Source organism: Bos taurus, chromosome 11, assembly GCF_002263795.3.
Source record: "Bos taurus isolate L1 Dominette 01449 registration number 42190680 breed Hereford chromosome 11, ARS-UCD2.0, whole genome shotgun sequence".
In the NCBI taxonomy this organism is placed as follows: Eukaryota; Metazoa; Chordata; class Mammalia; order Artiodactyla; family Bovidae; genus Bos; species Bos taurus.
Genome location: NC_037338.1, coordinates 75,032,151 through 75,057,116, shown reverse-complemented (window position 1 = coordinate 75,057,116; position 24,966 = coordinate 75,032,151). Strand labels below are relative to the sequence as shown.

Sequence of the window (24,966 nt, the reverse complement as noted above, 5' to 3'; positions counted from 1 at the left end):
GGAGAAACACATAGAAAATAGACTTATGGACATGGGGAGAGGGGAGGAGAGGGTTAGATGTATGGAAAGAGTAACATGGAAACTTACATTACCATATGTAAAATAGATAGCCAACGGGGGAATTTGCTATATGGCTCAGGAAACTGAAACAAGGTTTCTGTATCAACCTAGAGGGATGGGATGGGGAGGGAGATGGGAGGGAGGTTCAAAAGAGAGGGGATATATGTATACCTATGGCTGATTGATGTTGAGGTTTGACAGAAACAACAAAATTCTATAAAGCAATTATCCTTCAATAAAAAAATAAATTAATTAAAAAATTTTTCCATATTGTTCTTGGCTTTTGATATTCATATTATCTAATTGTATTATTTTTAACTCTACTATTTTAAATAGATATAGTTTTTATTATATAGAATATTATATGCCTCTTATTTCTATATTTTTTTATTCTTTTTGCATGTAGAATATGTTTTTCAGAGAAACAAAAGGGATATTAGTAGCTTCTTAGTTTCCTTTCTTTACTTTCCAAGGGAATTACCTTTAGAATTACAGGGAGTTTTTGATAAAGAGGAGGTGGATGTTAAAGTTGAAGATAAGAAAAATGAAGTATGTATGTCAACAAAGCCTGTGTTCCAGCCCTTCTCAGGACAAGGTCACAGACTGGGAAGGTGAGTGGGCTCATGATCTGTGCTTTTCATAAGCAGAGGCTTGACTAATATTCGGCTTTTAATTATTTCACTATGTAGACCACATATATAGAGTTTATCATTTCTCCCACTGAAAATGAGATTTTTTTTCATGTTAACTTTTATGAGAACTTCTAAATCATATTCACCTTAGTGTAAATTAACACAAGCTGACACTACACTTAAAAATCATGAAGGCTTTTTTTGGTTTTATCAGATCAAAAGGGCCTGGTTTAATAAGGACATTGGACAAAATTGTGTGGGTAAATCATTTTTTCTCCCTTGCACCCACCACCTGAGCTTTGCCATTAATGTCACAGGGTATATAGGCTAGCTTTGGGAGATAGTATTCTGTAACCAGTGCCTTCAGCATTGCATTCCTCCAATCAGTATCTGAATTTTGAAGTAATACAAGTGAAATAATGCCTGATAAAGTTAGTATCAGAGTCTTTAATTATTTTCAGACTTTGCAGTCTTCATCTTATCTAGTTATGCCTGTGACAGAATGTGCAAAGACATTAAATATAGGATTGCTTCTTATTTTTATGAATTCTCATATATGAATTATCAAGATTGGTAAGGTATATACATGCATATTCATCCACAAGTATAAAAATATTGAAATGTGACCTTCAGAGTGATGACGAAATACTTTATTTCGTTTATAACCCAAGGACTATTCTCTACAGAGAACTTATTTCTTCTAGAAATTTTAACCTGGGACATAGGTAAGGTCCATGGATCTGTCAGCACTATAAAATTGTTCTGAAAGGCACTATTCAAATACATATGTACTTAAATAGTCTTCAGGTATACTTATATAACACTCTATAGTCTTACATATTACTTGGATATGCATAATTTCATTAAATTCCTATAATCATCATCTATGACAGATACAACTGATACTAATATATTTATGTGTTATTTATGGGGGAACAGCCGTGACTGGCTAAAATCTTCCTAAAATCTATACTTCCTGTAAAGGTTTTAGAATAATTGTTTAATGATAAAGTTCTGCTTACTGAAAAACACCCATCTGACCTGTCTGGATTTTCCTAGTGCTACACCAAAAATTGTTTCTAAAGCAAAGAATATTGAAGTTGAGAATAAAAATAAGTTGTCTGCTGTCCCACTAAACAATCTGGAACCCATCACTAATATACAGATCTGGTTAGCCAACGGGAAAAGGATTGTCCAGAAATTTAACATTTCTCATAGGTGAGTCTTCTATTTCATTATTTGTCTGATTTCCCCCCCTGAGTTTTAATAATATTTCTTCTTTTCAAGTCAGTCAATAGTTATTTTTAAGAACTAACCAAGGATCTTAATGAATAGTTCTCTAAACATAATGTATCATGACAATGGAAATTCTTGGACGTTAATTGAAATTTTTTTTTTTTACTTATTTCATTAGTTTTCTGGCTTAACTAGATATATAATTTTAAAAGAATTATTTTCAATATGTTTTTAAGTAGACCTTTTAGCATTATGTGTGTATTTTCCTGTTAATTGTATAAAAAGAATGAAAATACAGGAAAGTCCTGAAAGAAAGTGAAGTCAATTTAAATTTCATCACCTAGAGATCATCACTACTACTACTTTGATACATTTTTCTAGTCATTCATTTCTTCTTAATTTTTTTCATTTTATTTAAAGTAGGAACATATTGTTTGTAGGTTTTCTTCTTTATTTAAAAGCATTTAAAATTTGGGAAGGGGATATTATACACGTAAAATATTATATACATATGTGCTTGGTTAAAATAGTAATAGTAAAATAACTTATGTACTGCTGCTGCTGCTAAGTCACTTCAGTTGTATCCAACTCTGTGTGACCCCATAGACAGCAGCCCACCAGGCTCCCCCGTCCCTGGGATTCTCCAGGCAAGAACACTGGAGTGGGTTGCCATTTCCTTCTCCAATGCATGAAAGTGAAAAGTGAAAGTGAAGTCACTCAGTCGTGTCCGACTCCTAGCGACCCCATGGACTGCAGCCTACCAGGCTCCTCCGTCCATGGGATTTTCTAGGCAAGAGTACTGGAGTGGGGTGCCGTTGCCTTCTCCGAACTTATGTACTACCTCGCTCAAAACATATGCCAATATATCCTATTTGCCTTTCCGTGATCATATCTGTTTCCTTTTGTGCAAGAGAGAAATCTGTTATAAATCTGTGTTAATTATTTTTGATGAACTGTATATGTCCTCTCCCTCTTTAAGTATACACGCATATACTTACATGTATATAACTGAGCTGCCTTTAAGATTGCAGTGATTATATTACATTATAGTATTCATGATACTAACTGAAAATAGGCCTGCACCAGGTTAAGTGTTTTCTTAACTAGATTTGCAGTACAACATCACCTGGTATGGAAGAGATAAAGCCCATGTCTGTGTAGGGTTACTGACTGGACCGTTTCTGATCCATTCAGAGCTAGTTATGTTGATTTTTCTGTTATAGAAGTTTTTAGGCATATGCAAAAGCAAAGAGAAGATATAATGATCCATCACTAAGTTCCCACTAAATTATGTTTAAGAAAATCCCAGACTTCACTTGAAGTTAAATTAGCTAATTCAGGTTTTCATAAAATTACATTAATAGTTTGTGCTATTTTACAGGATAAGCCACATCAAAGACTTCATCGAAAAATACCAGGGATCTCAGAGGAGTCCTCCCTTTTCCCTGGCAACTGCTCTTCCTTTCCTCAAATTGCTAGATGAAACACTCACACTGGAAGAAGCTGATTTACAGAATGCTGTAATCATTCAGAGACTCAAAAAAACCGCTGAACCTTTTAAAGAACTTTCATAGCATTGATCTTTGATACACTAAGTGGAAAGTTTCCCCAAAAATGATGGTCATAAGTGGACATGCAAATCAAAACAAGGGAAGGTCAGATTTGCTGGGTTTTGCACTGTTTTAATTCCCTGCTGATGAGATTTTAAAATAAGTACAAGTTAGGAAAGTAAACTATTACTGGAAACTATATTCAGTTAACTTTTTCCAGAAGGCTACTCAGAAAGAAAAATATACTTATTTTCAAATACCATTTATTCAACATAAGATATATTCAATAACTTATCATTTAAAGTCTTAATATGGTATAAAGTAAGAAATACGTGCACAGCATCTTCCATTCAAATATCATTCCCAAACAGCAATGATGTGTTTAAATGTTAGCTGTCTCAGATTTTTTAAATGGCAATACATTAGAAAATTATACATGGCAGGTTAAAAGCATCAATGTAATTTTCTTATATCTGAGATACAATCATAAGGCTGAAAGGGTCTGCTTTTACCACAGCTATACCTAAACCTCAGAAGTGTTCCCGATTTGCATACTCCAACAATCGAATATTAACAGTATCTGGGATGTACTTTCATTTAAGAATAAAATTGTAGTTTAGTATAATGTCAGTATCATATGTGCCAACTCATATTTCAACATTTTCAAAATGTGTAGATTTAAAAGAATTCTTTTTTCTCTAGGAACCTGTTTATTCCCTACTTTATTTTCTTTGAAAAACTAGGGGTTTGTTTTTAGCTGACATTTGGAGTGAGCCGTTTGTTTGACACCACTCACATAGAATCTAGTGCTGATGTTGTCACATTACTAATTAACATTTTTAAAATGCGTCATGTGAAGTGTGGTTTTCTATTTCATACATCAGTTGGCCTGTTTATATGTTAAAGGATTGTTTATTACGTTAGATGTCACTAAGGAAAACCTGCTTCACATCTTAGATTTTTAACTAAAACTGGTTCGACTTCAGTATTTCACTGTCAGATTAAATCCTCTTGCCTGAAAATAAGTTTAAGAAGCTTTTTGCAGATGATCTGTTGAATCATATTTAAAGTGAAATATGCATTGAGTGTGCCAGGGAATGAAGCAACCGGGCCTATCAGCAGTAATGTTCACAGGGTACTGGATGCCTACTGGAAAGAAAAGTTCTCAAACTTTTTGGTCTCAAGACCTTTTGTTTATGTGGGTTACACATATTAATGTTATATTTAAAATAAAAGGTTATCAAATATTTATTCACTAAAAACGTGTTAATGTAAAGAACATTTTCATGAAAAATGTCATTTTCCAAAATGTCAAAAGATGGAGTGGGAAACGTGGCATTGTATTTTATTTTCTGCAGACATCTTTACTGTCCGATTTAAAGAAGACAGATGGGATCTCATTTGCTTCCACATTCAGTCTGTTGCAATATCGCACATCATGTCCCCTCTGGTAAATGCTCCTGTACACTCTTGAAAAAGTGAAGAAAAAAAAAAGCAAGAATAACATCTTAATATAATTATGAAAATAGTTTTGACCTTGCAGACCCCTTGAAAGAACTAATCTTGTAAAGCAGTGATTTGCAGTGATCTTCAAGCCTTAATGCATAAGGATCACCTGGAAAGCTTTCACAATGCCTATTACCTGCCACCTACCACACACATTTTAACAATTCGTTGTATTTGGCATGGGTCCCAGATCTCTACATTTTTAATCTCCAGTAGTTCTTAGGTATGTAGTAGAATCTGTCTTCAGGAAATCCTGCACTAAGATGGAAAATCCCATGGACAGAGGGCCTGGTGGGCTGTAGTCCATGGGGTCACTAAGAGTCGGACACGACTGAGCGACTTCACTTTTCACTTTCACTTAAGCTTCCACCCTAGGAAAATAAAACCTGCATGCTTCACCATGGCAGTGTAAGACCTGACTGAAATGGGACTGTTAGACCTTTAAGTTTTATCCTGGTCCCCCACAGTTCGTTTTTACACTGTCTTTCCCTCCCCGACCCCTTAATGCTGACCTGCTCATGATATAAACTTGTGCTTTATCTTCTATAAGCACAGCTGAGACAAGGCTGCAATATTTAAATGAGGTTTTTATTAAAGGCTCAGGGATAACAAAAGGGAAATAGACATATAACTAGATGACCTGGTTTATAATATACCTTCTGTTTGAAATCCATTTGGAGAATGCTTGCTTTTCTAGCTCTCAGCCCTCCACATGGTAGAGTTCTGTTGTTTTATCAGGGAGAGAGGGAGAACAAAGGAGAGACTCTTCCTTTTGTCATTCACCCTCAGAAATAAACAGACACATAACAGAAAATATTTATTGTCGGTAACGTTTACGGCCATGATAGAGCCCTCTTGCTAGTGAAACAAAAATAATGGCATTCTTAAAAAAGTGAGGGGATGCTAAGATCATACATAAGATGACTGTTGATATATTTTCAAGAATCTGTAAGAAAATGTTTCACATAGGCCTATCATGAAGCATTTTATAATTTTCCTTTGCATAAATATGTCAATTTGTGATTCTCCATATACTTATATGAAGGGCCTTCTTGTTGGAAATATTGTTCTCACACGTATAGAAAAGCCTCCCTTATGGGTTTTCCAGTTTACCATAATTACTATCCAGAAGACATTGGAAGTTTTCTTGGGTGTACATGTAGAGTACACCACAATGAGAAGTTCTTTAGAGAAAGACCTGTCATCAGCAATAACCCTCATTTTTGTAACTGTGAAAACTTTACCACAAGTGATATTCTTAAAGGTTTTCTAAAGTGAGAACCACCTCATAAAGCTTTTTATGTGAAAGTGTAAAATTCTAAAGTTGTTAATTAAATGCCTAATATAGCCCAAACATGTTGACTTTAGAAAACAAACTGCATTATGCAAAGGAAGGCAAACTTGAAAATAAGGCAGCATCTTAGGTGTGGAATACAATTTGACCTAAGTAGTTGTTTGAAAACTGGCCTCAATCAATTTAAAAGCATTGTTAGGCCTGTTATATGGAAGTACATATTGAATTTTACAAATTTTAATTTATTGGTTAAATTACTATGCATTATCCAGGTTATAAAGGTGATCTTATTTATTTTATATACTTCTGTCATTTAGAGTAGTTTTCATTTTACTTAATTGTGTTGAAATTATGCATGCATCTATTTCAGTGCCTTAAAGTATTTTGAAAGCAATCTTGATAATGGTTAAAGAACTGTTGTCTTAAAGATGAAACACTGTTCATTAAAAGGATCTGTGAAATAATTTATATTTGTTTGTTATAAATTAGTTACATATGGATGCATTTGTCATTTTTATTTGCAAAGACATTCAGTTTGAGAATCAACAAACATTTATTAGGTGCTTTCTATTTGCCAGGTATTTTAACCAATGTTACTTTCATTTCATACTCAAGTGTTAAAACGTGATACTTTTAAACTCAGTGGTTGTGTTTATTTCTTTCACCACCCTTTGTGTCATTAGTTGAACGGTAGTTGAACGGTAGTTGAAGACTCCTTAGTATGATTTATTCCTTTGTTCTTTCTCAGTAGAAACCTTTTAAACATTGCTCACCACACTGAATCTTCAAATAGAAGTGGCTTATTCAGTAGACTAATATTTGGCTCTTTGTCATTTGATTTAAATGTATGTTTTTTACATAGATAATTCATATCCACTGGAGAAAATTATACAGTTATGCTGAAATGATCTTTAGCTCACCTATTCCACCATTCAGAGATAACCACTAATAACATTTTGGTGTGCATCTTTATGGATATTTTTAAGTGTATCAGTATTCAGTTTTGTTTTAAAAACAAACCTCTTGGTTGTTGTAGGCCTGTTTTATTTATGGAATTCTATTGGTCCTTAAAAATTCTATTAGGACTATACCGCCACTTTAAGTAGAATAGTAACAGGGGAAATGCCTTTTAGTTACATTTCTGTGCGAAAAAGGGAAGGAGGTTAATGTAAGTGGAATCATACAATATTGCTGTCCTTTGTGACCAGCTTTTTTTCCACAACATAAAATTTCAAGGTTCATCCATGTCCTTTTTATTGCTGAGTAAAATTGTATGAATATTCCTAACATCCTAAATATTCACCCATTAGTTGATGGACATTTGGGTTGTTTCGACTGTTTCAGTTCAGTTCAGTTACTCAGTCATGTCCGGCTCTTTGTGACCCCATGAATTGCAGCACACCAGGCCTTCCTGTCCATCACCAACTCGTGGAGTTCACTCAAACTCACGTCCATCGAGTTGGTGATGCCATCCAGCCATCTCATCCTCTGTCGTCCCTTTCTCCTCCTGCCCCCAATCCCTCCCAGCATCAGAGTTTTTTCCAGTGAGTCAACTCTTCGCATGAGGTGGCCAAAGTACTGGAGTTTCAGCTTTAGCATCATTCCTTCCAAAGAAATCCCAGGGCTGATCTTCAGAATGGACTGGTTGGATCTCCTTGCAGTCCACGGGACTGTCAAGAGCCTTCTCCAACACCTCAGTTCAAAAGCATCAATTCTTTGGCACTCAGCTTTCTTCGCAGTCCAACTCTCACATCCGTACATGACCACAGGAAAAACCATAGCCTTGACCAGCTATTATAAATACTTTAGTTCTCAAGGGCTTCCCTTTGACTTAGCTGGTAAAGAATCCATCTGCAACGTGGGATACCTGCGTTCGATCCCTGGAGAAGGGAAAGGCTACCCACTCCAGTATTCTGGCCTGGAGAATCCCTTGGACAGAGGAGCCTGGCAGGCTGCAGTCCATGGAGTCCCAAAGAGTCAGACATGACTGACTTTCACTTCATTTCTCTTCACTTAATGTTCAAGTTATTGTGTGATCATGTTTTCATTCCTCTTACATCTTTAGAAGTGGAATTGCTGGATCATATAATTTCATACCCAACTTTTGAAGAACTGCCAGACTTTTCCAAAGCACCTGCACTAGCAGTGTATGATTTCCCACATCCTTCCCAATCCCTGTTATTGTCTTTTAAATTACAGCCTTTCTAATGGAGTGGGTTCTTGTAGCTTTGCATTTCCCTAATGCCATGAATGTCTTTTCGTGTGCTTATTGCCCATTTGTAGGCTTGGAGAAATATCTATTCAAATCCTTCACCCAGTTTTTAACTGTACTCTCTCTCTCTACTGTTTAAGGAGTTCTTTATATATTCCAACACAACGGTTTGCAAACATTCCTCCCATTCTGTGGGTTGTCTTTTCACTGGTTGCTTGGCTTGCAACACAGAAGTTTTTCATTTAGCTATAGCCCATCTTAGGCTTGTGGTGTCCTAAGAAATACTTGTCTAAGCCAAGATCGAAGAGTTTTATGTCTCAGCCTGTATAGGTCTGTGATGGGTTTTCAGTTAATCTTTTATGTGTTGTAAGCCCTTCCCTTTTAAGTACCAGTCTGGGAAATTTGCATACACCAGTTTTTTATTCTCTGGCTAGAACTTAGTTACCTGGCTGTACCAGTCATCTCTAAGAGGTTGGAGAATGTATATTTCGGCCATCCGATAGCAGTTTTTTTTAAAGCGGTTTGTAAACCTACTCAGCCTTATAGTCTGAGCAATTCTATTGCTTCGTGTTTCTAAGACTTGGCCGATTTTAACAAGGATTTAGCAGGAGGGTTTAGTGAGAACTGCTGCTCTCACTCCCTTGGAGACCGATCCCAAGGAAAACGGTCCCGAGTCACTTGCCAGCCTTTCCCCGCAGCAAATGTGGGCTCTGGCGCTTTTCACTTTGGGTAATCCACCCCGCGGCACTTCGCGGCTTCCCGTTTTCCCGCGCGCTGCCCCGGCCCGGGGCGCGTCGGCCGGCCCGCCCCTCTTCGCGCCGCGCCCGCTCGGCCGGGGAGCCGCCCTCCCCGCGGGCCGGGGCTGGCGATAACGCCGAGGGCCTTGGTGCGCTGGCGGCCGTGCGTGATGGCAGTGTACCGCGAAGCGATCCCGGGCCCGGCTCTGGAGACGCCGTCGACCTCGCTGGAAGCACACACCTCAGCTCAGGGTTCGGTGAGCGCACAGCGAGGGGCACGCGGGGAGCGGGCGCTGGGCTTCAGCGCGGGGCCGGGCCGGGGGCTCCGGGGACCGACCGCCCCATCCCGAAGCATCTGGGAGCAGCCAGCCAGTCAGCCGCAGCCCCGCACGGTCCCCGCCCGAGCCTCCAGGTTGCTCAACTGCCCCGGCTGGGGTTTGACAGTTGACAGCGGGGAGGCTGGGGGTATTCTGGAGCCCCAAAGAGATGGGAAACTGAGTCGTAGACAAGTGCAGAAGGCCGCTGATTCCTTCAGCTAGTCGATCAGGGCCAGTCTAGGGCTCTTGTCCACCACCCGCCAGGTCTTCCCGAAGTCTCTGGAACCCCGGGCACTTGGGACTTCTAATTGGGCCCGCCTTCCCCAATCTCCAGGTAGGAGCTATGGGCTTGGCCGCCCTCTCAAACCTGGCTCCCTCCAGGCACCAGACTCTCCTAGCGGAGACTGCACCCAGAGCCCTTCCTGGTAACCAGGCTCCGAAGTGAGGGTGGAGGGCAGGTGGGAATCCAGGGGTCGCCTCAGCCCTTCTACCTCCCCTCTCCCCCACCCCCTGGATAGGGCCAGGGCATGTGTCATTCAGGGTGGCTGAGTTGGAGAGAAGTTAGGACTTTCGAGCTCGCTGCTAGATGCGGAATCCACTGCTCACTATGTGCTGCGCCTTCATTCTGTCCCTGGCTTGGCTTCGCCACCTCAGTTCCCTATGCTGTCTCTGCGCTTCCCCTACGAGCCCCTCCGAGCAAAAGGTAGTGGGCTCCAAGACAGAAAGCAAGATCAAGAGGCCCTCTGGGGACTCTCATTTCGCAGGGAACTTTAAAAACTCAGGATGACATGAGTTGTTAGGGAGAAAACATTAGCCATGAAACGCTAGCATTTAATTTTCATAACAACTCTGGGAGGTGTATTACCCCCATTGTACACTTGATGAAGTTTAGCCATACTGAGTACCTTGTCTTGGGTTACACAGCTAGAAATGGCAGACGGAGAATTTGCATTCAAATTTGTCAAGTTTGCCTAACTGAAACGTCCTCAGTTGACTGTGAAGAGCTTATGATTTTAGTAGGTACAGTGGTATTCCTCAAGATTCCAAGACTGAATCATATACCTAGATTTTTAAAAATTTTCATGTGCCTGCTATGTACCAGAACTTGATAGGTACCTTTAGGAGGAAACCAGAATCCCTTTATGGAGAGGGGTTGGGGAATGGGGAGGAGGGGCTAACATGTTGGATTCTGCCTGGTGTTAAATTTTCTGAAAGTTGAAATATTGTTCACAAAAATGTCAGAAGAGACCACATCCTGCCTCATGTGTGGGTAGGAAGAGTGCAGAGGATTTGATAAACCCTTATCTGGAAAGACCTTCCTTTCAAAAGAGTCCTTTTAGGGTGTCTGTCTAGATACCTAACTGGGTGAAGCTGTAGATCTCTCCACTCCCCTCCGATCCCCAGGCAAAAGATGAAAAAGAATGATTCCCAGCACCTTTGGGAGAAATAGCACTTAACACAGCATCTTCATGTCACTTATTCTTTCAACAAATATATATTGAGCATCTACACACCCAGCATTTTTCTAGGTACTGGGGACATGGTGGTGAATAAAAGTTATATAGTTCATGCTTTCAGAGAGTTTATGTGCTGGTGAAGAGAGGCAGGAAATAAATATGAATATATCCTATAGTGAGTACAATTGAGAGAAATTTGGGTGGTCAGTGAAGACTCCTCTAAAGAGATGACATTTAGGCTTCAGCCTGAATGGCAAGAAGTCAGCTCTTGCAAAGACCTGGAGGAATAGCTGGGGGATAGGAAGTGCAAAGGCCCTGAGGCAGTAACAGACAAGGTCATTTTGAGTAACAGGATGGAGGCTACCATGGTTGAGGAGAGCTATCTGAAGTAAGGTGGGAAAAGGAGTGACAGCTGATTGTGTGGGCTCCTTTAGGCTATATGGGAAGGACTTGGAGTTTTATTCAAACTGTAATGGCAAGTTGTTGAGGGGTTTTCACCAGAGAAGAGACACAATCTGATTTATGTTATGAAAAGATCACTTCAACTACTGGACAGAAAGTGGATAGTAGGGAATGAGAGTAGAAGTTGAGAAGCCACTTAGACTCTCACTAATAGATTAGACAGGGAAACTGGGAAGGAAGAATCAAGGATGGCACCTAGGTTTGTGGCCTGAGCTGCTGAGTGAACACTGGGGCCTTTTGTTGCAATGAGGACAGTAGAGTTAGATTAAAACAATGGGATGGAAATCAGGAGCTGTGTTTTGACCATGCTAAGCTGGAATGCCTGTTTGGCAATCATGTGGGATAAACCCCAAATATATGTGTGTGGGTATACATGTAACCTTTACTTCATTTTTGCTCTGATATTTGTTGTTTACTGATTTCTGTGGTGTAAATACTCTCCCCATGGCTGATTTCAGGCTGCCAAATGGTTCAACAACTGGCTTGCAAAAGTCCTGAACATTTAACAATCAGCTCCCAAAGCCATGGCCTCATTTGCTCATCAAAACATCCCTCAAAGTTGGCAGGAATATTCCAATCGACAGATGAGGCTTAGAGAGATAACGTGATTTATTCAAAGGCACACACAGGAAGTTTGTGGCAAAGTTAGGGGCCTCCTGACCCTCCCAGTTCACTTTAGTTTGCTGACTAATAAAACAGACTGCAGCAGAAAGCACTGGGGGAAGAGGGAATATAAGGAAAAACTTCCCCCTGGAAATGCTTAGAAGTCACGGTTTAGGTTTTTTCTTTTTTCTCCCCTTTTTGCCGCATTTCTTTTTTGTGTGTTTGTCGTTGACTGCACTGGGTCTTCGTTGCTGTGCATGGGCTCCTCACTGCAGTGGCTTCTCCTGTTGAAAAGCACAAGCGCTAGAGCGCAGGCTCAGCGGTTGTGACTCACAGGCTTAATTGCCCTAAGGCAGGTGGAATCTTCCTGGACCAGAGATCAAACCCCATTTCCCTGCGTTGGCAGGCAGATTCTCAACCACTGGACTGCCAGAGAAGTCCTGTCTCACTTCTTTTAAGATAATCTGAGAGCAATTAGGACTGAGAGGTTGCTGGAACAGCCTTCAAGACAGGGCTGCAGGATACTTTTGGAAGTCAGGGGGCTGGAGGGAGTGGTTGGTACCTATGGGGGCTGAGCTTCTGTGTCTCCCCCAGGACAGCGGAGCTGGTCGCCTCTCATTCTATAGGAAGTTGTGCTATGGCATTGGAGGGGTTCCCAACCAGGTGGCCTCCAGCGCCATAGCCTTTTACCTGCAACTTTTCCTGCTCGATGTGGCACAGGTGAGTGTGGGCAGCAGCCTTGGGGTTCCCTACTCCCATGTCTGGTGTCTGGTCCTTTCAACCTGCCTTTACTTCCACTGCCACGATCCTTGGTAAATGGCACTTCTGACCCAAGGCTGAGAAAAACCAAATACTGTTGAGGGCAACCTCCTGAAAGATGTTTATTTGCAGGTTGTTTGTAGTAGAAGAATGGGAAACAACACGAATGCCCCCAAATATAGAAGTAGTTCAACAGTAAGTTGGACTATGTCCACATAATGGAGTAGTGTGTAGTCACTCAAAGAATGAGTTAGATCTATACCAGTTGACGCCCAAGAATTTCCATGATGCACTGTCAAGTGAGAAAAATTAGTTTTAGAGAAGGGTATACATATAAAAAGACCCCATTTGAACAAAACAAAAACATGCCCTATATATATGAGGACACAGGTATAAGGAGATGGTTGAACAGCATCACTGACTCAATGGACACGAGTTTGAGCAAATTCTAGGAGATAGTAAAGGACAGGGAAGCCTGGCCTGCTGCAGTCCATGGGGCCGCAGAGTCAGACACCAGTTAGCAACTGGACAACAACATGATTAAAGGATGAGCATGGAGAAAGTATATTCCAAAAGGACATCCATCCAGAAGTATGTTAATGTTGGCGATAGAAGGGACTAGTGGAGGATAGAGGATAAACAAAAATTTTTAATAAAGTATCTATTATTTACTTATTTTCCATGATTTTTTAAATGACACCGATATCCCATTTGTATAAAATTATAAATCACAAATGCACATAAGGAAATGAGAGAAAGAACGATCAAAATGCTCCTGGCAGTTGTCTCAGGATGGTGGAATTTCAGATGAGCTTTGCGTGATATTTTCCTGAACTGTTTAAATGTGTGTGTAATGAGTGTTATCACTTTATGTAATCAGAAAAATCAATAAACCATTTTCATTGTAAAACACAAGCTCTGCCTCTGACTGTCAGCTTCAGTGCACCCTTCACGCACTGAGCCACCTCAGGGGAGGGTCTCTCAAGTCTTCTCCTAAAGTGACTGGGTATAAATATAACAGGAATGTGCTAGTGTGCACCTGTTCCCCTCTCCTTGTCCCTCTATCCCTTCTCCATTGGTGCATAGATGTCCTCAGAGCCGCCTGGATTCCTGGCCTGGGGGAGGGACTGAATAGATCTTTACAGCGTGGCTATGGCCCCAGCCAGTTTCCAGGGTCTTTCTCCTGATTGGCGGGCAGGTCCAGACACCCTCGCTGACTGTGCAGGGCCTTGGCTGTCCCCTCCTCTGTCCCTTTCAGATCCCTGCTGCCCAGGTGTCACTGGTCCTGTTTGGAGGGAAGGTGTCTGGGGCAGCTGCAGACCCTTTGGCTGGGTTTCTCATCAACAGAAGCAGGAGGACAGGGTCTGGACGACTCATGCCCTGGTGAGCACCCCATGGTCCTTAGGATCCTGGCACCCACCCCTGGCTTGAGATCTCTGCATTTGTCACAGCTGCTGCTAGTAGAAAATCCTATGGGTGGTTAGAGGTCAGGTCTGGACAGTGGGTAACAGGAATGGAATGGGTCTGAGTGAGTCATGCAGGTGCTCAGGGACCTCTCCCTCACCGGGTGGCATAGAGCTGGACAAGAGTCGCAGGCCTGGCCCCAGGGGGCTCGGAGTGCGGCCAGGCGGGGCTGGATGGCTTGGAAGTTCTCACAGAGGAGATACGACTTTCCTGGGTACAGGGAATGGCACCACCCAGCCCAGGTGACCCTAATGGTAAAGAACTTGTCTGCCAATGCAGGAGATGTAAGAGATAGGGGTTCAATCCCTGGGTCGGGAAGATCCCCTGGAGGACGGCATGGAAACCCACTCCAGCATTCTTGCCTGGAGAATCCCATGGACAGAGGAGCCTGACGGGCTATAGTCCATAGGGTGGCAAAGAGTTGGACACAACTGAAGTGACTTAGCACGCACGCATGCAGCCCCTAAGGGCCCCAGCCCCCACTCCCAGGGACCTCCTCATCCCCTCAGCCGCCTCTCCCCCTCCGTGGCTCCCACCCTTAGCCCCAGACCAGGGCTCCTCCAGGGCTGCGGGCCAAGCGAGGCTGCTCCTGGCCCCTGGGGACCCCCTGTGCTAGTGCTGCAGGCCGCCCCACCGGGCTGTGCTTCCGCAGGGTGCTGGGCTGCATGCCCTTCATTGCCTTGGCCTACTTCTTCCTGTGGTTCTTGCCCCCCTTCACCACCTTGCGAGGCCTCTGGTACACGACCCTCTACTGCCTGTTCCAGGCCTTGGCCACGGTAAGCAGGTGGGCCCCTTCCTGGGTCTGGATTCCTGGAACCTCATGCTGGCAGGAGGCCTGCCTGAAGTGTGTGTGTGTGTGCTGGGGGGTGCCCGCTGCCCACCTGCTCACCAGGTGGTAACTGGCCATTAGCTTTTCTTGTGTGCTCTAGGCCAGATGCCCCTCCTGCTCCTCAGCCCCTAACTCCAGGTTGAGGGGATCTGTGGGGACATGCCAACCTGGCACGGGCCTGGCCTGGGGAAGCTGCTGACCTGGGTTGGCCGCCTGGCAGTGGGCACTGTCCTAAGCTCTGCCTGGTCCTGCAGTTCTTCCAGGTGCCCTACACGGCGCTGACCATGCTCCTGACCCCCAACCCCAAGGAGCGGGACTCAGCCACCGCGTACCGTGAGTGCAGGCGGGTGTGCGGTTGGGTGGGAGCGGGTAGCTCTGGCCCAGCCCCATGAGCTCAGTCACCTTGCTGCATGCTGTTTCCCAGGGATGACCTTGGAGATGGCGGGGACGCTGATGGGAGCCACCGTCCACGGACTCATTGTGTCTGGTGCCCACGGGTCCCATAGGTGCAAGGAGGACACGCTCCCAGGGGAAGGGGCTGTTTCCCCCAACGCGGTGAGTGTCCAGGCTGCGCAGAGCCCCTGGAGCCCCCGCTTCCAGGCCACCTCTTTGAGGAACGTTTCTCCGCCAGGTCTCTTCATGGCTGTTTGGGGGCTCAGCCCTGCCCAGCAGGCTTTTTCATTCCTTCCCTGATCCTCGTGCTGAGCCCATGTCCCCCATCCTCCCGCTAAATCTGCTTCTCCTGCTGGGCGCCTTCTAAACGTGGAGCCAAACAACAGGCCAGCAGGCCATCTGGAGGGGAGGAGGTGACCCCAGAGAAGGGGCAGGGCGGGGAGGGGCCGCCAGCAAGGGCAGGAGAGAGACAGCAGAAGGGTTTAGTGTCCTGGCAGAGCTCTGGGCAAAACCCATCCTATGAGCAGTGCCACCCAGCCCTGAACAGGTGTCCCCCCAACCCCACCCACAGTGTGAAAGGAGAGGGGAAACCTGGGGGCGGTACCCCTTCCTCTTCCCTCAAAGCCGTTCCCTTTTCAGCAATTAGGAGATGTTCGTTCATCTATTTATCCGAGAAGGCAATGGCACCCCACTCCAGTACTCTTGCCTGGAAAATCCCATGGGTGGAGGAGCCTGGTAGGCTGCAGTCCATGGGGTCGCTAGGAGTCGGACACGACTGAGCGACTTCACTTTCACTTTTCATTTTCATGCATTGGAGAAGGAAATGGCATCCCACTCCAATGTCCTTGCCTGGAGAATCCCAAGGACGGGGGAGCCTGGTGGGCTGCCATCTATGGGGTCACACAGAGTCGGACACGACTGAAGCGACTTAGCAGCAGCAGCAGCAGCAGCAGCAGCAGCATCTATTTATCTGTCAAGTGCATCTTCTACTCCCCCTCTTCTTAAGCAAATGACATCACTGACCTTCACCAACATTTGAGAATAATGTTATGAGCATAGTGCCAGCATCACGCACCCATGGTTCACTGCCTGTAAGAAAACATTACAATGAAGTCCTGTGTAGAGATCCCCAGGACACCTGCAGCCCAGCTACAGAATGTGCCTCCGTACAGTGTGAAATGAAGCTGTAGGGCCCCAGAGAGAGCAGGGAGTCAATCTCCCCTTCCCATGGCCCACTGCCCCAGTCAAGAGATTGCCTGAATCTGGGTAGGTGAGAGGCTATGCCCCATTGCCCTCAAAGCCCATCATGGTGCTACTAGCCCAGGATCAGAGGGGTTGTGGCTTGCAGATTTACCTTCCCTGCTTCCAAGCCCAGGGCCCCCTGCCACAAAAAAAAATGAGAGTCAAAGTTGCTCAGTCATGTCCAACTCTTTGCTACCCCATAGACTGTAGCCCACCAGGCTCCTCTGTCCCTGGGATTCTCCAGGCAAGAATACTGGAGTGGATTGCTATTCCCTTCTCCAGGGGATCTTCCTGATGCAGGGCTCAAACTCAAATCTCCTGCATTGTAGGCAGATTCTTCATTATCTGAGCCACCAGGGAAGCCTCTACAAGGTCCCTCCCCAAAGCTTCTGGGTCACTGTCTAGGTGAGAATAGTGGAACAGAGGGTAGAAGTGGGGAGCAGGGTTGAGGAGCTCCCCTTGGGTGCGAGAGCAGGAGGCCAGGTGGGGCATAGGATGGCAAGAAGTAGGGAGTAGGAAGCTGAGAACCTGCCCTCCCTCGTGTCCTCATGGCTCACATGAGGCTGTGAGCCATGGTGAGAAGCGTCCAGGGGCCTCTTGTTAGTTTCAGCTCTGCTGTCCCATAGACTGCACTTACCAAACACAAATTCATAGATAAAACCGTCCCAAATTTCAAGAGAGCAGAGCATTAACTCCCAAGTGCAGAGCTTTCTGAAAGTGGGACCCCTCACACCGGTGAAGCTCTGCATCTCCCTCCTTCCTCCCCCACCAAAGGCAACCCCTATCCTGAACTGGGTGACTGTTACTCCCATGCAGGCCTTATATGTACTTTATTCCATATGTGTCTTCCTCTGAATGCTCGGTGGCACCGTTTCTATTTTCGACATTTTCTGTGTCATCATACATCACACTGTAACTGTCTATTCATGGATCTGTCTCCCCCTCACCCCAAGCCCCTTACTGTGGATGCACAGGGTCATTTATTCATCACTGTAACCTCAGGGTCTAGCACACCGAAGACAGAAGCAATGAATGTTTGCTTAAAAAAAATGACAGAGAGGGAGGGAGGGATTTGACTCGTGGTTACATGAATGCCCACAGGAGGCACAGGGTCAGCAGAAGGACCATTCTGGGCCCTTAGATCTGCCCCTCCTGTGGGCTGATGGAGAGGAAGAGCACCCAGCATCCTTGGACTTGGACTGAGTGTCCCTCTGCTCCCACTGGGAGGCACTCCTGCCAGGCCCCTGGGTATCCCCACCTCCACGGGTTGGAGACATCACCCCCACTGAAGTTCTGTCCTGTCCACAGACTCGTCTCTACTTCATTGCAGCCACTGTGGTTGCTTTGACTTACCCAGTGTGCAGTACTTTGCTCTACCTGGGGGTGAAGGAGCGATCAGGTAGGTACAGGGCTGTAGACAGAGTGTGGAAGCAGAAGCTGGTCGCTCCTCTTGGGCATGAGTTTTTATTTTGAACTCCACCAATCCAAGATGTCCCTTTCCAATGTTATAGACCCCTCCACCCCAGCATCCGGCCAGGGCCTGGGCTTCCTGGCTGGGCTAGGTCTCACGGTCCGGCATCGGCCCTATCTGAATCTGGTCATCTCCTTCCTCTTCATCTCAGCAGCTGTTCAGGTATGTCTGGCCAGGCTGATCCCCACTGGCTGGGCTCTGGCCATACTGAGCTTGCATAGGTTCAGGTTAATCTCTCGTCTCCACCATACCACAGGAAAACCAGTGGCTGGCAAGGGCTTGGCAAGGCTGATGCTGGGAGGAGAGAAACCTACCAGATCTAGTGGGACTGGGGAGAGTCAGGGCCCAGACACCAGGAAGTGTCAGGAGGGGTAAAGTCCATCCATCTCAGCTGTGCGAGGGGGAGACTAGGAATGGTGTTTAAACCTGTGTCGGGATAAAACTCCATTGTTGGGGAAGGGATTGCATGATGGTAGCAGAAATCAGAGCTTGGAGGCCCAAAGGGAAGGCCCAACTCAAGACCTCAGGCTTGCCCTTGATTTCTACATTTCTGCCATTTCCTGTACATGCCTACTTCCTGTCGACTCCTCAGGTGGAGCAGAGCTACCTGGTCCTGTTCTGTACACACGCCTCCCAGCTTCAAGACCACGTCCAGGGCATGGTGCTGACCATCCTGGTGAGGGGACATGGGGTGGTGGAGGCGAGAGGCCTGAGTCAGGGCTGTGTGGTCCTTGACATGACCTGTGTGATGGAGTTCTGGTGGTCAGTATTTTGGACTCTGCTTGGGCTTTTTGCTAAGATGATTCAATCGTGTCCGATTCTTTGCAACCCTATGGACTGTAGCCCACCAGGCTCCTCTGACCATGGGATTCTCCAGGCAAGAATACTGGAGTGGGTTGCCATTTCCTTCTCCAGGGGATCTTCCCAACCAAGGGATCAAACCCACATTTCTTATGTCTCCTGCATTGGCAGGCGGGTTCTTTACCACTAGTACCACCATTTCAGCAGAGGGTGGAATTGGGGTCAGGGTCATAAAGTTCGTAAAGTTCAGCCACTGGTTCTAGCCAAGGACAAGGTCAACGTCAAGTGTCCCACCTAAAAGCTGAGCATTTTAGAATCTGGCAGAGGCCCCAGCAGGGCTTCCTGGGCTATGACGATTCTGTCCGTTCACAGGTCTCTGCAGTGCTGAGCACCCCGATGTGGGAGTGGGTTCTGCAGCGATTTGGGAAGAGGATGTCGGCCCTCGGGATCTGTGTGAGTGAGGCAGGAAGCCAGGCCTGGGGTGGTGTTGAGGGGGCAGGGTGTTCTCGCGTCCTCCGTGTCTATCCCGGCGCCAGGCTCAGAGGGCATCAATAAGGACTGGTGAGTGCGTGAATCCGAGAGCAGCTATGAGTGTGTGTGGGGCAGGGGTACAAGCAGAGGAGGCGCCAGCGTGTCTGTCTCCCTAGGCGATGGTGCCCTTTGCAATCCTGCTGGCTGCTGTGCCCATGGTGCCCGTGGCATATGTCGTGGCCTTTGTGTCTGGCCTGAGCATCGCTGTGTCCTTGCTGCTACCCTGGTAGGCCGGGTGAGGGGCACAAGGAGTAGGGGCCTCCCGTCCTTCCCAGTGGGTGTCCCCCCTTCATCTCAACCTGCGGTCCTAGGCCCCTTCCCCTGGGGACAGGCTCTCCCCCTTTCAGGGGTAGAGGCTGCCAAAGTGTATTGGGGAAAAAGTGAAAAGAAAGTGAAAATGTTAGTCACTCAGTGTGTCTGCCTTTTATGAGACCCCATGGACTGTAGCCCGCCAGGCTCCTCTGTCCATGGGAATCTCCAGGCAAGAATTCTGGAGTGGGTTGCCACACCCTCCTCCAGGGGATCTTCCCAACCCAGGGATTGAACCAGGTCTCCCACACTGCAGGCAGATTTTTTACTGTCTGAGTCACCAGGGAAGTACAAGCACTTTTACTGCCTGACTCTCTTTGGACCAGTCCTGGTGCTGGACAGTGGGGACCCAGGGGTGAATCTGACTCAGTCTTTGTCCCCAAGGAGCCCTCAGTTTGGCAGCTCCCGAAGAGATAAAAGACATAATTCTGCAGCCCCTGCCCCCAGGTCCATGCTTCCAGACGTGGTCGATGACTTCCAGCTGCAGCACCAGCATGGCCCAGGCCTGGAGACCATCTTCTACTCATCCTACGTCTTCTTCACCAAGCTTTCGGGAGCAGGTGCCCTGGGCATCTCCACTCTGAGCCTGGAGTGAGTCCCAGAGTCGGGCTGTCCCAGAGGCACAAAAGACAAGTGGTGTGCGAAGCAAAGGGCAAAGTCCCCCACCCGAGCCAGCCAGGGGCCACCCACGAGTCTGGGGAGTGTGTGGGAACCCCCACCCCAGCCGGAAGGGGTGCAGGTCTCAGCAGCTATACCCCTTCTGAAACCTCTACTCCCCGCATTCACAGCTCTCTCTGAACTCCTCCCCAGTCTGCCTATTCCCTCACACTCCCTTCCTCCCAAATCAGTTAGACTGATTTGGCCAGAAAACAAATCCAAGTTTCAGGATAGGGTGGGGGTTGGGCCCAAGGGCCCCTTCCATCAGGAGGCTCTGAGCTGGATGCTCAGGGTGGGGGCTCCTCCAGCTTCGCAGGGTACGAGTCAGGAGCCTGCAGGCAGTCGGAGCAGGTGGTGGTGACTCTCAAGGTCCTCATCGGTGCTGTGCCCACCAGCATGATCCTCATTGGTCTGTGCATCCTCATGGTCGGCCCCACTCCCAAGGTGCCAAGTCGGGCCAACTCCCGCTCCCTGGGGAGGTAGGCACCTCACACTCACGGGTACACACCGCAGAGCACCTAGGGAGACATGTAGATGTGCACAGTTCTCATGTGGACCTGACCTTCCACAAGCGTGGCAGTCTTTTTTTTAAATTTGCTTATTTTTGGCTGCACTGGGTCTTCTTTGTCACGTGGGCTTTTTCTAGTTGCGGTGAGCAGGGGCTGCTCTCTAGTTGAGGTGCTTGGGTTTCTCATTGCGGTGGCTTCTCTTGTTGCAGAGCACGGGCTCTAGGGTGCGAGGGCTTCAGCAGTTGTGGCTCCTGGGATCTAGAGCCCAGGTTCATTAGCTGTGGTCTACGGGCTTAGTTGCTCTGTGGCATGTGGAATCTTCCCGGACCATGGCTCGAAGCCATGTCCCCTGTATTGGTAGGCAGATTCTTATCCACTGTACCCTTGAGAAAGTACAGTCAGTCCATCTTAATGGGCCCCAAACTGAATTCATCTTTGTTCTCCAATCTTGGCTCTTGCTGCATACAATGAACGGCACCACTTTCCAGCCTGGGGGCTGAAACCCCGGGGTCATCTTCCACTCCTCCCCACACCAACTGCCCTGAGCCACTCTCTCACCTTGTTCTTCCCACTTGGACGCACAGACCCCTCTGCCCTGGAGACAATCTGCTCACTGCCTGGCTTTCACAGTAGACTGTGGGGACCTTGACAGCTGAGGGGGCTGTTTTCATTTTTGTGTCCCATGAGCTCAGCCCAGAGCCAAAGTCCAAGCAGGCACTGCAGTGTCAACATTTCTGGTCAAGCAGATAGTCACAAGCTGTGTCCACGTTTTTGCACACGCTCAAAAACTTACAAACAAGAGCCCGTGTACAGGTAGAGGCCCACACAGGATAGGCCAGGAAGTGGCTCCATCATGGATCCCTCAGTGCTCAGTGGGGACAGCCTGGGACTCCAGCCCCTCATACTGAGATCATGCGCTGTGTTTGGGGAATGACACGTGGGTGGGACCTGGAGGAACAGGACTGTAGCTTCGTTCTCAGGGTTGAGCAGGGGAGGAGTTGCTCAGGAGACAAGGAGCAGCCACTGACACTTCCCCGACCCCCGCCCACCCTCATCCTCCTCTCTGACTTTTCTTCTCTTTCCCGCAGGAGGACCAGCTACACTCTGGCTTGAATTTGAGACCCTGTGAGCCAGCACGTCAGGAGCAGCATCTTCTGGGCTCCAGGCCCCCCCTTTCAGCCCTTTGGCACCCCCGCCTCACCGTTTACACACAACCTGTCTTTTCCCCAGGGATGTGGAGTCTTCAGTGACTCTCCTGAAGGGAGCGGCCTGGGCTCCACCTTTCATGTCTTACCTGTTGACCTCAGGACATCTCAGAGAGGCCTGTGCCGCTGACTACCCAGCTCTGGGCAACCTGTGACCTGGAAAGCATTCCTGTAGCAACTATTCCTGGAAAAAGGAAGCCCCTGCCAGCCTGGTCTGCAGACTTCTGTGGGAGCACCAGGCCCACCAACCTGCTTGGATGGCAAAACTACCTGACAAGACAGACACACAGAATTCCTGTTTCTCCTGATGGTGCAGTGATCATCTAATGGAGAGGCTGACAGACAGCATGTGAATGGGCAGAGTGGGGACAGATGGACATGCTGCGATATCCAGGTGGAGAGGTTCACAGATGTAGCCAGAGAAGTCAGCAGACCCCAGACGGAGCGGAAGGGGCCAGCAGTGGGGACAGGCTGAACAGGGCGTGAGGTGTTTCTCAAGACCTTTCCCCTTGTACAGCTCAGCTGATGACACTGTTTCTAGACGTGGTCACAGACTGATACTGAGCCACCAAGGATCAATCATGTTTATGAACAAAAGTTATTTTTGTGGGAATACTTTTCTGAAAGTTCATCTTATAAAATCACAGGAACCACTACTTTCTAAAGGCCACCATGTCTTTGGGGAAGAAAGATCTACTGAGGTTTATTTTTTTTCAGAAACAAATTAAAGGGTTTATCTTCTACTTGCTTGCTTGTGTGTGTGCTCGGTCATGTCCGACTCTTTGCAACCCCACAGACTGCAGCATGCCAATCTCCTCTGTCCATGGGTTTCCCAGGCAAGAAGAGTAGAGTGGGTTGACATTTCCTACACCAGGGGATCTTCCCAACCCAGGGACTGAACCCACGTCTCTGACATCTGCTGCATTGGCAGGCAGATTCTTTACTGCTGAGCCACCTGGGAAGCTCTGTTTGAGTCTGTAAAATGTGACTGTGGCCAGCCTTCTCATCCCACCTCCTGGGAAATCTGTCTCAAGGAGGGAAGGGGAGGGTGCCTGATGTCACTTAAACTGGCTATGTTACCTCAGCCATGTGTCCCAGAATATCTGCAGTTCCTCAGACCACAGGTTCCCTGTGGGAGGAGACAAGAAGTTGAGGACATCGGCTAGGGCAGTGGACCATAGTAGCTTGTGTGGGTTTGGGGCCTGGGGAGGAGCTGGGGAACCCCTGGGGCCCTGATGCCCCAGCAAGTGTTCCTAGAGAAGCCTGGGTACCCACAGGGGGCCCAGGAGGTAAGATCTGCCCCCCACATTCCTCCCCCGCCCCCAGTTCTACCCTTCCCAAGCCCACTGCAGGGCTAGGCCCCCTTCCACTTCCTCTTTAGCCCTCTGGCTGCCTCATAAGTGTGAGGTGAGATTGAAGGTCTAAGATAGTCAGAGCTCAGACACACTCAGATAGTGCTCCTCAGAGCTTAAAGCATTTGGCTTCCTCTACAAATGCTGTCTTTTCATACTGTCCATGGGATTCTCCAGGAAAGAATACTGGAGTGGAGTTCTTCACTGACTCAATGGACATGAATTTGAGCCAACGCCAGGAGACAGTGGAGGACAGAGGAGCCTGGCGTGCTACAGTCCATGGGGTTGCAGTCGGACATGACTGAGCGACTGAACAACAACAAATGTGTAGCAAGAGAAGGAACCTGACCTCAAAGAGAGCGCAGAGTGTGACCCGGTCTGTCTGATGCCTGAGCTTTCTGGGCCCGTAACACTGACAAGGGCATCTGATCCTTGAGGTCACAGGGCTCCAGAGAAAGAGCTGGGCTCAGCCTCTCTTCCTGATTCAGAAAGGGGCTGATAGGAAACTCTGTTCACCCCCTGCTCTGCAGAGGCACATACAGCACACACATACGTCACACATTGCACACTCACACACACCTACAGAACAGGTTTTTGTTGGCTTGCTTGTTTTTCTTTTGGCTGTACTGTCTTTGTTGGGTTGGCATGCTTAGTTACCCCTCAGCAACTAAGTTCTTAGTTGGGATCTTAGTTCTCTGACAATGGATCAAACGTGAGTACCCTGCACTGAAAGGTGGATTCTTAACCACTGGGCCACCAAGAAAGTTCCCAGAACAGTTTCTTAACACTGGACAATCACTGGCCGTGTGGAGACAGTACCAGGTACAAGGCAGTTTCTACCAGGTGGTTATGCAGTGCTTTGGAAACCTGGGCAATGCAGGTGGGATCAGAAGCTTGTGCTACTTTTGATGTTACTTCTATTTCCCGGGAGTGCGGTCTCCTAGGAAACCGAGTCGGGGCCACCCCAGGGGTCAAGTGTTGGATCTCGGAGATGGGAGGCGATCATGGGCTGACCAAAGGGTGTAATTCCATTTCTTCCTCATGACAGCCCTATGAAGCAGGTATTATCTCATTTTCAGGTGAGAAAATAGACTAGTGAATTAAGCAACTTGCCTAAGAGCAGTTAGAAATGGGAGAAATGGTTTTGTGCTCAGAACTGGAGATCAGATGCCCAACTCAGTGTCCTCCAGGCAGTTAAAACATCACATGTCCTTCTCCCCACACTTGTTCTGCCTCCTGCATTTTAGGTAAATCTATGTCAGCATCTATCCAGTCACCAAAACCCCTAACTTGGTCTCTCCTTAGTCTCCACCAACCCATTCCACACATATACCTAGTATGTATTGAGAGAAAAGTGTTGCAACGTGTGGGTTATACC

The 24,966-nt window shown here is 46.8% G+C and overlaps 2 protein-coding genes across 6 annotated transcripts in view; both read left to right on the top strand.

Moving 5' to 3' along the window:
* The window catches only part of UBXN2A (UBX domain protein 2A), a 31,100-nt gene extending 24,180 nt beyond the window's left edge, over positions 1–6,920 (top strand). For 4 of the 5 annotated variants that reach the window (XM_005213043.4, XM_005213044.4, XM_059891453.1 and 1 more), the window contains 3 exons: positions 534–671; positions 1,752–1,910; positions 3,310–6,920. In XM_005213043.4, the coding sequence (XP_005213100.1) occupies positions 534–671; positions 1,752–1,910; positions 3,310–3,502 (490 nt within the window). In that variant the 3' untranslated portion in view covers positions 3,503–6,920. The remainder of the gene's footprint in view (positions 1–533; positions 672–1,751; positions 1,911–3,309) is intronic. The other variant, NM_001192967.1, reaches the window with a different exon arrangement.
* Positions 6,921–12,530: 5,610 nt separating this feature from the next.
* Positions 12,531–22,984, top strand: MFSD2B (MFSD2 lysolipid transporter B, sphingolipid). Its single transcript, XM_010810291.4, has 13 exons — positions 12,531–12,786; positions 14,084–14,208; positions 14,942–15,065; positions 15,373–15,451; positions 15,543–15,673; positions 18,062–18,152; positions 18,265–18,386; positions 18,817–18,900; positions 19,398–19,478; positions 19,673–19,782; positions 20,313–20,456; positions 20,831–21,001; positions 22,120–22,984. Exons 1-13 carry the CDS (start codon positions 12,631–12,633, stop codon positions 22,142–22,144), a joined length of 1,443 nt encoding a protein of 480 aa, XP_010808593.3. The 5' UTR covers positions 12,531–12,630; the 3' UTR covers positions 22,145–22,984.
* Positions 22,985–24,966: the final 1,982 nt, after the last annotated feature.